Source organism: Pinus tabuliformis, chromosome 2_1 (genome assembly GCF_031772625.1).
Source record: "Pinus tabuliformis cultivar Carrire ecotype Pingquan chromosome 2_1, CPIR1, whole genome shotgun sequence".
Lineage (NCBI taxonomy): Eukaryota > Viridiplantae > Streptophyta > Pinopsida > Pinales > Pinaceae > Pinus > Pinus tabuliformis.
This window is the reverse complement of record NC_142299.1, coordinates 68,780,168-68,796,076: the sequence shown is the minus strand read 5'-3', so window position 1 is coordinate 68,796,076 and position 15,909 is coordinate 68,780,168. Positions and strand designations below refer to the sequence as shown.

The 15,909-nt window shown below is 36.6% G+C and overlaps 1 protein-coding gene and 1 long non-coding RNA gene across 9 annotated transcripts; both read right to left on the bottom strand.

Annotated features, from left to right (window-relative positions):
- Nucleotides 1–9,347: 9,347 nt before the first annotated feature.
- Nucleotides 9,348–11,539, bottom strand: LOC149198829 (uncharacterized). 2 transcript variants are annotated; one of them, XM_089399318.1, is made up of 5 exons: nt 11,406–11,539; nt 11,231–11,278; nt 9,980–10,126; nt 9,754–9,888; nt 9,348–9,678 (listed from the first exon to the last, which is right to left on the bottom strand). In XM_089399318.1, exons 3-5 carry the CDS (start codon nt 10,084–10,086, stop codon nt 9,531–9,533), a joined length of 390 nt encoding a protein of 129 aa, XP_089255444.1. In that variant the 5' UTR covers nt 10,087–10,126; nt 11,231–11,278; nt 11,406–11,539; the 3' UTR covers nt 9,348–9,530. The 2 variants fall into 2 exon arrangements, with proteins under 2 accessions (XP_089255444.1, XP_089255445.1); XM_089399319.1 differs by having other exon boundaries at nt 11,231–11,532.
- Nucleotides 11,540–13,383: 1,844 nt separating this feature from the next.
- On the bottom strand, nt 13,384–14,872 carry LOC149198828 (uncharacterized). Of its 7 annotated transcripts, none has more exons than XR_016253225.1 (4): nt 14,613–14,872; nt 14,165–14,439; nt 13,739–13,982; nt 13,384–13,531 (listed from the first exon to the last, which is right to left on the bottom strand). It is a non-coding gene; the product is annotated as an uncharacterized LOC149198828 (long non-coding RNA). The 7 variants fall into 7 exon arrangements; XR_016253224.1 differs by having other exon boundaries at nt 14,165–14,429; XR_016253228.1 differs by having other exon boundaries at nt 13,739–13,925; nt 14,165–14,429.
- Between the last annotated feature and the right edge of the window lie 1,037 nt (nt 14,873–15,909).

Below are 15,909 nucleotides of genomic sequence, written 5' to 3'. Positions count from 1 at the left end.
CTTGGCTATGGACAGTCTTATGGAGAAAGTTCCAAAGCTGCCATGAAGGCCATTGAAACAACTCCAAGAAGGAGTTTATTTGCAGGTCCTTTACCTCAAGAGTGTGAAGATTGTGTTAAGGAGGAATGCAATAGCCTGAAACATCATTTGGAGGATGCAGGTGTTTAGAAGCACACACTTGAACCAGAGAGTTGTGGAAACTGTAAAAGCCTTGAAGAGATTGATGGTGTTCCAAAGGGAGCCACTTCTTCACTTGCTCACCTCCTCATGAAGGCAATAAAGGTGAAAGAGAAAGGTATAAATCTGGTTCTAATCATCTTCCTTTTGGTTTTGCAAAGCATGATAAATTTCCACATAGATATGGGAAAAGAGTTGCATGTTCCTTTTGTGGTTTGGATAACAATAATGTTTCTAGATGTTGGAAGAGAATGGCCACATACAAGAAACTTTTGAAGGAAAAGAAGCAAGAAGCCAAAGGTCCATTGGACAAGGAAAATCACACTGTCAAGAGGACGCACATGCAATGCACTTATTGCCATAAGCAAGGGCATCTTGCTGAAAAGTGTTGGACTATGAATCTAATAACGCTTCCACAAAAGCTGAAGAAAGTGGAAAGAGAAGATGGCAGAAATGGAAAGGAAGATTCCATGAATGATGTGTCTCAGGATGATTCACATGTTGATGCTGATGTGCAGGCAAAGGTAGTACCTTTGAAAGGGATTGGTAAGAAATGGTTAGAGTTCTTATCCAATCAAGATTGCATGTTTATTGATATAAGGCATTTGTTTGCATTTATTTGTTAATGGAATGCAAGTTGCAGGATTTTACCAAGAAGGTGAATGGAGAAGTTGAGTAGGAGACTCACTTTGTTGCTGCAACATTATATTTCATTTCAGCTTCGAAAGTACAGTGTGCTTAAGCGAAAGTTGAAGGATGAAATGCATGCATGAGAATGTTGTGCATGAACACAGGGTTGTTGATGATTTCCTTGTTTTTGAACATGTATGTGTAATTAACTTGCAGGGTTGATTGCTTTGACATGCATGTGATGTAATGTTGACTTGGGAGAAGTTAACTTGGTCTCCAAGATGGAGATAATGATGAAGTGTTTCATATTTTGAAAAAGAGTCTTAAAGGTCTTTTTCTACATGCTTGACTTGAAGGGTCATTTGTTTTAAAGGCATGTTTTGTGGGCTTGTTATCTAGTCCATCATTTGTATGCAGATGTAAGACATGGAGGTGTTCACAAGATGTGAAATCTGTTTCTTTTGTTGAAGCAAGAGTTTAAGCCATCTAGTTGTTGTTTGTATTTCTGTTGTTGTTGACAGCTTGTCAAACAGGTACAAATGAAAATTTTGTGAAGCATATGTAACTTCACATTTGTTTGAGCCACCATGGATCAATGATCAAGGCAGAAAAGTTCAAACTACCTTCTGTGACTATCTCAGCAGGAGTCCTGTAGGAAGGCAAGGAGGAAGGCAGTTCTTCCGAGGAGGACCAACACATCCAGGAAGGAGAGTGGTCAAAGGCTTTGGTTCAGAGGCACTATGCAAGGCAAGTGTATGGAGGCTGAAAGAAGAGGGTGTTGTTACTCTCATTTATTGTTCAGATCAGTATGTCAGTCTTTTGGAGACCCAAAGTTCTTTTAGTGGGGAGGTGTGATCCAAAATGGATCTAGAATAGACTTCTAAGTCTAAAGTGTTCCTCACAGAGGAAAATTAAAGTCTAAGGATGCTCCTGGAAATAGTCCCATTGCGTAGATCTTTTCATTCTGAATCTACTGCAATTTGAATGGGATAAAACGAACCTCGGATGCAGAAGTTATCGCAGAAAGAAGTTGCCCTTTTTCCTTTGAAAAAGAGGAAAAATCTTCAAAAAATGGCCTAAAAGGCTTTATAAAGGAAATCGCATCGCAAATGTTTCAAAGGGCGAACTTAAAGTGGAGGTAGAAGAGACCCCCGATCACCTATCTTCGACATATCGGGTCGGAGGCAAGCATGAATGCGATGTCGGGACCCCTAGCAGAGCTGATTGCGATATGAGATGAATCGGATCGGCATCGACGATGTACAGAACCCCTGGGCTGTAGCGAATGCGACATGCGATAGCGATCTGTGGCGTGCAATCTCAGCCGTCGGATCAAAAATGAGATCAACGGCCAGGATTAAATCAGCGGTCGGGAGATCAGCGATCCTCGACACAAAGGGCCGATGCGATAGTGATATGTGATGCGATCTGGACCGTCTGATCAAGGATCAGATCAACAGTCCAGATGAAATCGGCGATCGGCGATCCCCGATAGCAGGGCTAATGCGATTGTGATAACGATAGGCCGATAAGGGTTGGACCCGATAGGGATTATGGACCCGATTGCATAAAATTTGAAGCCCGGAAACACGAGATTTCTTTGTATTTCCTGTGTATTGGGTTTTTTGATCATTTCGCCATGCGATAGCGAATTGCGATAAAATGGTGGACCCGATGAGTTTATAGGGGCGATTTAATGGAATTTCAAGTCCGGATTTCACGCCCGATAGTGTATTTTTTGGAAAATCTCTATGTATTGAAATTTGTCCATTTTTGGGTTTTTGCCTGGAAGAAGGCCCTGATCCCCCTGTAACGACCCTGATCACTGTGCCACGCTGCAAGCGAGCATTTTTGGTAGACAATGATGCATTTGAAGCCGCAGAGCCAGATGGTCAGTCGAACAGACAACACACAGAGAAGCCACAGAGCCGCAGAGGGATGATTACACACAGAGAAACGACTGGGGAAGTCGCAGAGCCGGGAGAATACCTTAAAGAAGCCAGAGAGCATGATTGAGAGCAGCGCTTGACAAAGAGCTCAATTGACAACAATGAGTTGTTGCTAAAGGTCGCTGGAAGGTTGCTAAGAGACGCTTGGAGGTCGAGCGATCCATTTAATCACGCAGAGGCCGAGAGAAGCTCGTGAGAGCCAGAGCCAGAGCTAGAGCCGAGAGCGAGAGTATCAGAGCCACAGAGCTCAAAGCAGACTTTAGAGAGCCATGGAGCCGTAGTGAAGCTGCAGAACAACAAAGGGTTGAAATGATCAATTGTTGCTAGTGTCCAGAGTGGGTTGAAGACAAAAGAAGGCATTCCAGAGATAGTTAAGAGGATTATGAGGGAGTTGGTGCAAGCTAGAGCAAGATCGCTCAGAGCGCTGATTGAAGGAGTTGAGTCCAGAGGAGCCTAGATCTGTCTGCAGAGTGAGGACAGCCAGCGGGATAAGATGGCATTCTAAACCCATAGGTTCAGTGTAAACCAATGGAGTTGAGTGAGGAGCTTGTAAAAAGATTTCAACCATAATCCCAGAGAGCCTAGTTGAGTTGACTAGAGCTCATGGAGACATAGCCCAAGAGTTTTGGGTGAACTCCTAATTAATATTGTTGTTATATGTGTTTGTTAATTGCTACATTGTTCCACAGTTATATGTTCTATATCAGTTTAAACAACAGAACTTACAACACATAAACAATTTTAAAATAAACATAAGCATACACCTATGTTCAAGCACATTGTTAATTCCACATTGGTTAATAGATAAATTTTGGGAATATTTAAGCTTTGGAAGTGGGAGAGGTTCTTGTAAGCTTGACAAGAAGCCTTTAGTGCCCCATTTTCAGATCACTATTGAGTCTTCATAAGCCTATGGAACATTTTTATGATCATACTTTGTACATGTTACTCCTCCGTGTTCGTGAATGCTGGAAAAGGATGTTTTGATTTAAAATGAATTTCTGAAGGAGTAAATTCTTATGTTTTAAATTGAATTTCTTGTCTTGGATGGAAGTGTTTCATTACTTATGAATCTATATATCAGTGGCACGAAGCCCTAGCCCCTAGCCACCCCAGTGCCATTGGACGAATTTTTCTTTGTACATCAATCCATTCCAAAGAGTTGTCTAGAAAGTATGTAGAGGAGTTAATAACTTAATTTACTTGAGACACTTCCATTTCTGGAGGGTCTTTAATGTTGGTTGCTTCCTTATCACCATTTGAGAAATCTGATTCATGGAAGTGCTTGTTCCCACACATTAGCAAGGCCAGTATTATTGATGTGTTTCATTCGTGCCTATTCGTGGGGTGAACCTCAACATTAGAGGAATGAGGCGGAGCTACCTTGGTTGCTTTGAGGCTAAAGGACTTGCTTTGTCTATGGATGTTTTCTGTTGTTGCTTGATGTCTTGCATGGGAACTAAGGTTTCTTAGAACCCTTTGTGGCTTTTTGATCTTTCCACCCTTGGGTCTTTTAATATTAGTCAAGGGGGAGAGAGCCTTTAAGAAGTGGGAGATGAACTCTAAAGATAGCCATGCTATTGGTAGAGCCTGTAATAGAAAGGTGTGTTCTCATAGTCTTGTGACTATAAATAAATAACTCCCCTCCAATTCAAGAGGATTTTATCAGGTAATCCCTTGCTGAGATCAATTCCCACACAGATACGTGTAAAGTGTAGAATACCCTTCACAAGCATGTCTATGTTGAACTTAATGAATTGGCCTAGGAAATTACCAATGTCAACTAGGATATCCGAGTGTAGCAAATGAAGAGGAAAATTTGGGAGATGAACTAAAATAGGAGTGGCAAAAGTGGACATAGATAGGGGGTTAAAATATGGAAACCATGGTTGAAAGAAAATCCCAGAGCAATTCTAAAGCCACGGTCCAAGATCAAAGACCCTTTGTCAATCCTCCTGATTTTTAAAATATACCATAAATAAACCTTTTGAGTAGAAAAATAGATATATAATCGAGGATTAGGTTTGATGCACCCATTCCTGAAGCACAAATGTTGAAGGTCAAAACCCATTGAATTGAAAAATAATAGCATGTCGCGTATAGTCAACATTGAGAAAGTTGGGTCGATCATTTGCCACTTTAATAGATGGAATATTTTATGCCTGATCCACAATGAAGGCTAGCCCGGAGAGATTTTGGGGAGGTTAATGAAAGATCCCTAGCTTTAGGGATTATTTAAAAGGTATGGCCTAAGATGAAGAGGGTGCACCCCATCCTTTAGCTCCACTATCAAACTTGAAAATAGACATATTGATGTGTCCTTAACTACATTGTAATCACTGAGTAAATTCCTATCTAAAGTTGTTGGCCCTCATAAAGGAATTGCATAAAGACAGAGGGGGTTCCAATATGTTCTTGAATCCTGACTGCAAGGGAAGAGACCAGATCAATGACTTGCAACTACAAACAGAAAGATCCACCTGAGAGGGGCCTCACAAATACCGAGAAGCTTAGTAGATTTGAATCCTTGGCCTCAACATAGGAGGAGGAACTCAACTACAAAAACTTATCTAAAACTATCTTTCACTCGCAAGAATTGGAGGGAAAGGGGGCCTACGCCAGACCGTTGGAGAGAAGGTCATTGACTGCATCGACGATGGTAGCACCAAAGTCAGAGGCCAACTCAAAGGTCATAGCAAGACATTGAGGGATGGCCTTGGCCATGGCAGAAACAACGGTGACACAAGTCGTCTCGAAGGCGATAACAGGAGAATGAGGATTGGTCGTAATGATGACGACAATAACTTGATAGAGGTCGACTCAAGGTAATCAGTGGGAGCATTAACGACCCTTCACATAAAAAGGAGAAAACCTATAATCCACACAAGATTTTTTTATGTCCAACTCTATGATGACTTCTCTAACCCTGAATGGACGATAATTAGATCTCCATTTGTTGTTGCGATAGAGAAAACAATCGAGGGTACGATCCGCCAATGCCACAACAACAATGTCAACTTACTTAAGCCGATTAGAGAATTTCTAGTATAAATCTCCTGTTGAGGAATCATGGCATGCAACCAAGCTGACTACGTTTCCAACTTCAATCTTATTATGAACTTCAACCTCGTCAAAGGATAAGAAGCCCCCACTCTTAACGGTGCAATGCAAGCCATCGAAAGTTGTGTGGAATCAAGCTTCACGTTTAAGAAACCCCTGAATTTTGTTGCACGTAGGGACTACAATGAAAATCCAGTTCCCAACAAAAAGGCACAAGTGCTAGGGTTTTGTAGAGAGCTTTTGCAGATGGTTATATTGTTGTTAAGCTTAATCTCTTTTTCTTTTATTTAATCGACAATAAATCATTTCTTAATTAAATTCTAATTTCTAACTATCTTTGACCATTTAATCTAATGTTCATCTTACTTAAACTCCCATTTATATTAACCCAATTGCATTATTTTATAATCATCATGCTTCATTTGGTATGTGAGAATGGGTGGAGTGTCTACTGGAAATGCTAGACAACCCTGGCACCACATACACAGTGAAGCTCTCCGAAAAAAATCGCCATTGTGATTATGGACTATGAAAGCTTTGATGCTCATATTTAGAAATTCATTAATGTATATATATATATAAACGTTTAATAACCTCTGTGTTTTATGTCTCAAATCTTAATTTTAAAATATAAAATACTTTATTAATATTCATTAAAATTAGTTTAATTAATCAAATATATTAATTTTTTTTTTAAATTTAAACTTTATAAAAATTAAAAATAATAAAATTTCATTTAAATTAAATACAAATTAATCATTTTGTGTAATGTTCTATTTCCACAAATCCAAAATTAAAATATAAATATTAAAACAAAACAAAAAATCATTTAAATAAAATACAAATTACTTTTTCTTATTTAACATTGCATTTATACAAAATTTCAAAATAATATATATATATATATATATATATATATATATATATATTATGTTTGGTTTCAGCGGACGTTAACCACCACCATCATCATCATCATCATCATCATCATTTTCTTATTTAACATTGCATTTCTACAAAATTTCAAAATAATATATATATATATATATATATATATATATATATTATGTTTGCTCTCAGGGGACGTTAACCACCACCACCATCATCATCATCATCATCCCAAAATGTTAAAACTTTATCTATATCTATATAAATTATTATTTTTTATTTTATTTCCAATTCCACATTAAAAAAATTACATTAATCACAAATCAATCTTTTTATATATCATTCTATGTACAAAATTCTAAAATTAAAAAATATAAAAACTTTACATTACGTACAAAGTACATCATCATCATCATCATCATCACAAAATGTTAAAACTTTATCTATATAAATTATTATTTTTTATTTTATTTCCAATTCCACATGAAAAAAAATTACATTAATCACAAATCAATCTTTTTATATATCATTCTATTTACAAAATTCTAAAATTAAAAAATATAAAAACTTTACATTACGTACAAATTATACCAATATTATCCTCATAATGAATCTTCTTTAGGATTTAAAACATATACAAATTATGAATACTACTATTGATGATCAAAAGTCTCTTTTTACCGATTACTCCTTTTTATAACAAGGAGCCACTGTTGTGGCGCTAGTCCCTGCCGGTTAATAGAAGGGTTTGGTGAGTTATTATGATGAGATTTAATAGGTGTTTAATTTGCATTATCATCAGAGCTGGTTTGCATTACTAGTGTGTTGTAGGCATGCTTATTTGTATTAAGATTTAGTGAATTGGATAGCGAATTGTTGTATGGACTTTTTGACTTTATGCAAAGAGTGAAATATAATGAACTTTGCGTTTGTTAAGTAAGAATTGTGATAAATGTAAGAATAGTTTTAGACGTAATTTTCCAAATAAACATTATTATGAATATAAATTTGTTAATTAAATCCGTGGTGGAGAGTGTTCAATATTTAGATAAATGATTGTCGAAAGTCAAAGAAGAACTTAAGCATTTAAAAATTTTGGAGTCTTGAACCCATAATTGAAAGATTAGATATCTAGTAACATGTTTGGACATAAGTGATTCCATTGGGGTTAATGTCAATGATTGGGGAATTATTCCATGGTCAAAAGAACAAAAGATATATTTATTTAAAAATATTGTTTATCATAACTTTAGTGTGAACTTTAAATTTGTCCAATTACTAATTAGCAAAGAAAATAAACCCTGCATCTAATCTCTAATTAGTAATTTGTTGCATTTAATTAGTAATTTGTTGTGATGCAAAAGGACATGACTTTTGGTCTTTTTTATAGTTTTGGGTTAGTAAATATAGTATCTAAGTACAATAGCAAAGCAATTTTGATAAGTTTATTTTATAAATTAAAAACTAAAATAAACAGATTAAAATTAAAAAAACATTTAAACTCTACGAGTTGAAATGTAAATTGATTATGACCTGCAAGAAAAAATTCATTATCTTTTGGTGTTGTATACTCTTGCTTTTTGCAATATCTGTGTTCCATTTAAGCAAGTTAGTTTTCTTATTGAAATTTTTTCAAAGTATAATGAAGGCACTTACATCACAGATAAACAAATGCCATTAAACATAGTTGTTTTTCTATTTTGTGATTATCTTAATTAGGGAGTATAGTTTAATATAATTCATTTATTTGACATAACATAAGCATAGGAGATATGATGACATATAGAATGACGAAATTTGGGATAATTGAAAATAATAAAAGAATGGAGATTGACTATACCAGTTCAAATTACTCTATTTATTAGTTAGAAATAATGTTTTGACACTTCAAATTACTTTATTTATTAGTTAGAAACTATTTATTAGTTAGAAATAATGTTTTGACACTTCAAATTACTCTTTATTAGTTAGAAATAATGTTTTGACAGCTTGATTTTTTAAAAGTTATTATGTTATTAAACTTTATACCTGGTGACAAGAAAGGCTTGCCTTGCCATAAGCTAATTATTGCAGGTTAATACAACTAGGAGAAATGATATTACATGTTATAAATTATGAAAGTCATATTCAATTAATACTGTTTTAAATAAAAAATAGATAACAGTTCATTTCAATGTGCGAATCTTTTTATTCAAGGAATTTTATTTCTTTGTGATTGGAAGTGTAGTATTTCCATTATGAATACTGAATAATAAAAATATTATAGGAAATTTATACTTAGTTAAAACTATAAATAATTTAATAGTTATAATTAAATATGAATGGATAAGCAGTATTTAATATTATATGGGTAATTTAAATCATAAAATGCATTATTTATTTAAACAATGCAAGAAAGAGTGTGATATTACAATTAAATAAAAATAAATAATAATAATATTTTTATATTAGATCAGAGATATTGAAATTTAATTAAACATTAGCATAATGAATCAAGAGCCATAGGGACAAAATAAAAACTGCCAATGCAATTTTTATTAACTAATAATTAATGCATTAAACATTGGCATAATGAAAAAATATTGGACCAGAGATATTGAAATTTAATTAAACATTAGCATAATGAATCAAGAGCCACAAAAAAAATTGCAGGGCCACCCATGTCGCAAGAAATGCCACAAGAATATGTCAACCAATACTCTCCGTCACTTTTTATGAACTTTAATCTCCTTTGAACTACAACATGAGCAGATTTCACTACTTTCTTTGATCAAATCTAGATAAGTGGCACATACAATTCTCCACATTACAGCATATATGATCCATTGCCTAGTGAACAGAAGGAACAGCACTAATGACTCTGGTCTGCTTTCGGCATCTTTGAAAAATGCTATCGTACAATATATCGAATTGTACCCCTGCTCTTTCTCGGTTGATAACAAAGAGAATGTGATCAGCTTCCACAATTGTATAGTACCTGTCAATCTCACAAATTAGAAATCTTAATTAGGTCTTTCTCAAAGCTTGAGACAAGTTATTTTCTGGTTCTTACCAAACACCTGGTTGCAACGAGTGACCATCCGTTAATTCTGGACTTAGCAAGCAGTGGGGATGGGGCTCAGGAAAGCGGGGATAGAGCATCGAGATTGTGTTTAATGCTCCATCATTGTCTTGCCAATCCTCGTCACTGTTAAGAAATTTAGGGTTAATAGTAGTAACAACATAACCAGTTGCTCAAGCAAGCAGGAAAGAAATCTGTCTGTTCAATAATCACTCACTTGTAACCTTTGTAACGAAGTGGCACATTGCTGGGATAGCACCACTGGCTCATCTGCAGCGTCCTAATAAAGAGAAGAGGATGAATTCCAGACAGACTTGAAGGCATGGTGACTCCAAACAATTTTCGTGTCTTTCTCGTGGCATAGCTGTTTCAAGCAAAAGTGGTTTGAAACATCAATGTTTAGTCAATCCTTCAATTCAAAATTTTTAACCACCACTAATGCATATTACATGCATTCTACATAAAACTATAATTGCTTCCAATGAAACAGGAGGACTTGAATAGTGTCAAAAGCTTCCCTAGTCACTTTATGTCTAGCCTCATAGTTCATAAAGTCATCACCCCATTCCCTAATGATCTGTATGTGAGTAAAATATCTTAAATGGGGCCTTTTAGTAGCTCATGATGACAGGTACAATATGCCCCATACAATGTAAACAAAAAACCTCTTACGAAAATTAATTCATTACCAGAGATAGAGCACTGAAATGTACGACATAAAAGATAATAATAAAAACAAAAAACTGCATTCAGACGTAAACAACAGAGGGTACATCTTTTCTCCTTTGAGTACCCTTTGCATCACATCGCGTCCATAATGATTCCAATTAAATACATGACAAGCCTCTGAGTGATTACTAACCAGCTGGAATACTAGACCAGCTGCCCAAGTATCTTAAACAATCTTCAGAGGTGACTTAATGATATATTGGAAGACAAAATGGCACATTATAACGCATAATCACCTCCCTGACTTGCATAACATTCAATGATGCCCACATCAACAGAGTCTCCTAGTTGCAAATTGACTACCTGTAGCTTGCAACCAGATATGTAGACATTATACCCTGGGTTTCTAAGTGCAATTGAACTTTCTTTTAATTGCGGCTGAACATTCAATTTCAACCAACTCTGCCTTTTGCTTTTTGAGTCGACTTTCGTCTGTAGGCAGTATACCGCAGGCATGTACTAGCACACCATTTACTATGTAAAGTACTAGATTTTGCAAACTTCACATTTCTATTTTCTTGACCAACCAAAGCTTGTACACAAGTGACGTTTATGTATATCGCAGACTATTTCTAGTTGAATGAAAGAAAAGACTTGCCATAATCTGTTGAGGGTATTTATCCCTGACATAAAGAATAATGACTATAATTCATTCATTAGGAGGATATCAATTATGCATAAACATAGATTCTATGATGACAATAAATAAATTTTACGACAAAAGGAGACAAGTACTTACATGTATCACCAGTGCAGGACATTTCACATGTCGGATCTTGTCAATATTCTGCAGAGCCAAATACCTCTACTTAACATGCTGGCCATGTTTGGTGTGAAAAAATCTTCAAATAGGAACGTGAATAGAAATATATCGGATGCTTAACACAAATCGGCTTATTGTTTCCATCACTTACTTTATAGATATCAAACCAGAAAGTGATTTTGAGAGGATAAAGTACACGGAGGCCTGAAAGTATAGCACTGTGAAGAACAACTGCCCTCAACCTTGGTAAGCGAGCTGCCAAGTGTAATGTAGGGCCAGTGCCAATAGACTGGCCATATAAAATCAATTCCTCCTGCTTCACTCCATATTCTGTTGTCAAACATTGGTACACTGCTTCAATGTCTGAGTATGTGTTTTATTCAATTGCCTGTTCATTATAACCAGCATTATCTTACAAATGAGCTTCCAGTCTTTTTTATAGTATTCAATGTTTTCCCAGGGAAAAGGTTCCCCAGGATTGTCAAGCATATTGTGATAGTTCTGAATCATACCAATAATCTAGCACACTAACAGTGAAATCTACCTCGGGAGAATATTGAAAACTACTCTATTCATGCATGAACATTGAAAAACAATCGTAAATCATGTAGAACTAACGGCACTTGTCAAGCAGTTGCATCTCACAAGAACATTTCAATATAGTTGAAAAACTCTTGCCAAGACGGACACCTTATAACATTTAAAACAGCTGGCACCGCAATAACATTATTTGACACAACATCTGTCGAGATCAGCATATTATGTTACCTGAAAATTTGGGACCATTATTAGGACTATTTGTAACTAGGTGGAAATAGGCACCAAGCATGTACATGTAGTGACTATACACAAATTATATGCCATCACAAACTGCTCCAAGTGACCAGTAAACCTGATTGACCTAGTCTGATTTAAAAGATATCAGAAAACACCCAGTTCTAGATGTCTACGTCAGTGTTGCAAAAGTCGGACTCAAGAAAACTCAGTTGGGGTCATCAACATAGAGAATAGGAAAACTTGGCAAAAACTCAGCAACCATAAATTCATACTTGAATCGGAAAAAGTTGGAAAACTCAGGATAAATCTCAGAGTTTTACAACAATGGTGTGCATTCCAAAACTCGCTCGTATGAACTAATTCATTAAGCATCCTTCACTGTTCAAACTCTTTTTCATGTACTCTTATCTTCCGGCCTTAAGTCTAATCATGTTCATGTTGCAGATTCTTTCTGGTTTTGTATCAAATTATAGCTACTAGCATTTAGTATCAATAAAATTAGCAACTTTCCAAAAAAAACTGCTCCTCTGATATAAATCTCGGGGCATGCCGGTATGCTATATGAACACTTGACCTGTACCAGGGGTTTGGATCCCGCTCCGACCAAATATGGGGGTACTTTCTTTCCAAAAAAAATAAAAAAAATTGAATGTTTTTGGTAGCAAATGCTCAGCATTGTACAGGTATAGCCGAACTTACCAAAACGATACCAGACAGTCGAGGCATACAAGCCGGACCTGGAACAACAGAACCGCAACCAAACGTTTGCTATACAGTTAACCGAGCAGGCAGGAACCGCATTGTGTTGAATGCTATGGCCATCACAAATCGAGAACTAGAACGAGGTATGTATCGAGAAGGAAGTATATTGAGGCTTGCAAAGTCAAATTTCTTCTAAAACAGAGAGGTGTCCTGCAATTGCATTTTACGTAATGGGTATCCCACGATTAGTGAGATGATCAAGCAATAGTCTGCAGAAGTTGTAGAGGGCTTCACTCCCCACTTAACCACAAAGTGCAATCACAACAGGATGCCAGAAGATGGTAGAGGTCATTACCTGAATGTTGTGGCCATCACAAATTGAGAACTAGAACGAGGTAAATGTAAGGAGGAAGTAAATCTGAGGCTTGCAAAGTCGAATTTCTTCTAAAACAGAGGGTGTCCTGCAATTGCATTTGCTTTTAACTTAATGGGTATCCCACAATTAGTGAGATGATCAAGCAACAGAGTCTTTCACTCCCCACTTAACCATAAAGTGCAAGCACAATAGTATGCCAGAAGATGGCAGAAGTCATTACCTGAATGTTGTGGCCATCACAAATTGAGAACGAGGAGGAGGTAAATATGGAGGAAGTATATCTAAAACAGAGTGGCGTCCTGCAATTGCATTTAATGTAATGGGTACACCATGATTAGTGAGATGCTCAAGCAACAACAGAATCTGCAGAAGTTGTAGAGGACTTCACTCCCCACTTAACCACAAAGTGCAAGCACAACAATCTGCCAGAAGATGGCAGAAGCCATCAGTTTCTGTAAAAGTATATATGAAACACTAAAAATAAATGAATTCAAATTGCAGAAATTCAAATTTATAATTCAAGCCTTATTAAGGATGACAATGGACAGGTAAAATGTGAAAGAATACAAACCAAGCCAGTCACCAGAACCGTAAAAGAGCGCAAGGAATTCATTGAGCAAGGAATTTACCTGCGAGTATCGAGAGCCCATTGGTGCAAGCAGAACCTTCAGAATTTCGTTTCAAAATTTCTTGTAAGGAACTTGGATTTCAGGGAGATTTCGAATCCCAGCCCTGCAGAGCCTTTCCTTTCATCCTCTTCTCTCCCGCTCTGCTGTTTTTCTTGGCACAGTGGAAGCGACCTCTGCTCTCCCACTCCTCACAAGATGCAAGCACAAATGTGAAAATATACAAGTCATTGCGAGTCATTTGTTTCTGTAAGTCATTGAAAAAAAACGAATCACATTGGCAGAAATTGAAAGTCAAATTTCTTCTAAGACAAAGAGGTGTCCTGCAATTGCATTTAACGTAATGGGTATCTCATGGCAATAGGTATCCCATAATCAATGAACTTCTGCAAGCACAACAGTACGCCAAAAGATGGTAGAAATCATTACCTGAATGTTGTGGCCATTGCAAACTGAGAACTAGAAAGAGGTAAATGTGGAGGAAGTATATCTGAAGCTAGCAAAGTCGAAATTCTTCTAAAACAGAGAGGTGCCCTGCACTTGCATTTAATGTAATGGGTATCCCATGATTAGTGAGATGATCAACCAACAGAATCTGCAGAAGTTGTAGAGGGCTTCACTCCCCACTTAACCCCAAAGTGCAATCACAACAGTTTGCCAGAAGATGGTATAAGTCATTACGGGTCGTCCGCTTCTGTGAAACACTAAAAATATATGAATTAAAATTGCAGAAATTTAAATCTATAATCCAAGCCTTATTAAGGATGACAATGGACAGGTAAAATGTGAATGAATGCAAACCAAGCCAGTCACCAGAATCGTAAAAGAACCCAAGGAATTCAGTCATGAGAATCCTAAAAGAACCTAAGGAATTTACCTGTCAGTATAGAGAACCCAGCCCATCGATGCAAGCAGAACCTTCAGAAATTCGTTTCAGAATTTCTTGTATGAATTTGGATTTCAAGGAGATTTCGACTCCCAACCCTGCAGATCCTTTCCTTTTGTCCTCTTCTCTCCCGCGCTGCTGTTTTTCTTGGCACGGTGACAGCGACCTCTCCTCAGACAAACCCTCAGTATTCAACCAGAATGCCATTAACTTATAATGCTCAAATAACCATGACTCTTGCATGCAGGTAAGAGAAACCCTCAGTATTTAACCAGAAGACAAACCCTCAGTATTCAACCAGAATGCCATTAACTTATAATGCTCAAATAACCATCGACTCTTGCATGCAGGCCACACAGTAGCCGAACTTACCAAAGCCACACCGAGCAGGCAGGAACTCCACCGCAGACGAAAAATCACACAGACTGCAGAGCTAAACAAGCAAGTAACAATACCCGAGCAGGCAGGAACTCAACCGCAGACGGAACATCGCACAGACTGCAGAGCTAAACAAGCAAGTAACAATACCAACCCAAATGCCGCGAAGACAGTAAAACACAACCCGAACATTCCAGCATCTCAAGGAGGGACACTTGGCCGCCGATCAGACCACCAGAGCGCATGCAACCACGTGCCCCTCACGCGCGCCACGTGCCATTCGCCTCGATCCATGTGAAGCGCGTAATAAGACCCCCAATCCCTTCCGCCCCGTAAACCTTAGTTCGACTTAGGAAAAATCACAAATATTTGCAAAAATTGCGTCGGTCAATCCAAAGTCAGCGATCTATCGATCGCTTATAGTCCCCGGAAGGGACTAATAACACTTCATTAAATTATATCTATATATATATAAATAATTTTTAACATAAAATAAAATAAAATATTAAATTTCTTTTAATTAATTAATTATTTTTCACTTTCTCCAGATTAGTACATCATACAAAATTTTCATTTTAGTTAATATTCACTATCAAAATGATCATTTTAGTTGACATTCAGTTACAACTACTTATCATGGAAATGGTCATAGATGAATAACTTACTTAATGCAATTGAATCCTAAAAAATGATATTTAATATAATACACCGTAAAAACCCCAAATACTATAGGAATAGTTATAAATAAATAACTTAACGCAATTGAATCTCAAAAAATGATATTTAATATAATACAGAGCGAATACCCCCAATACTTAATTCGCCATCAAATTAATCCTTATTCTGTAAAATTTTAAAAGTAAAATATCTTACGTACATTTAAATTAAATTAAAATATCAATATCTCATT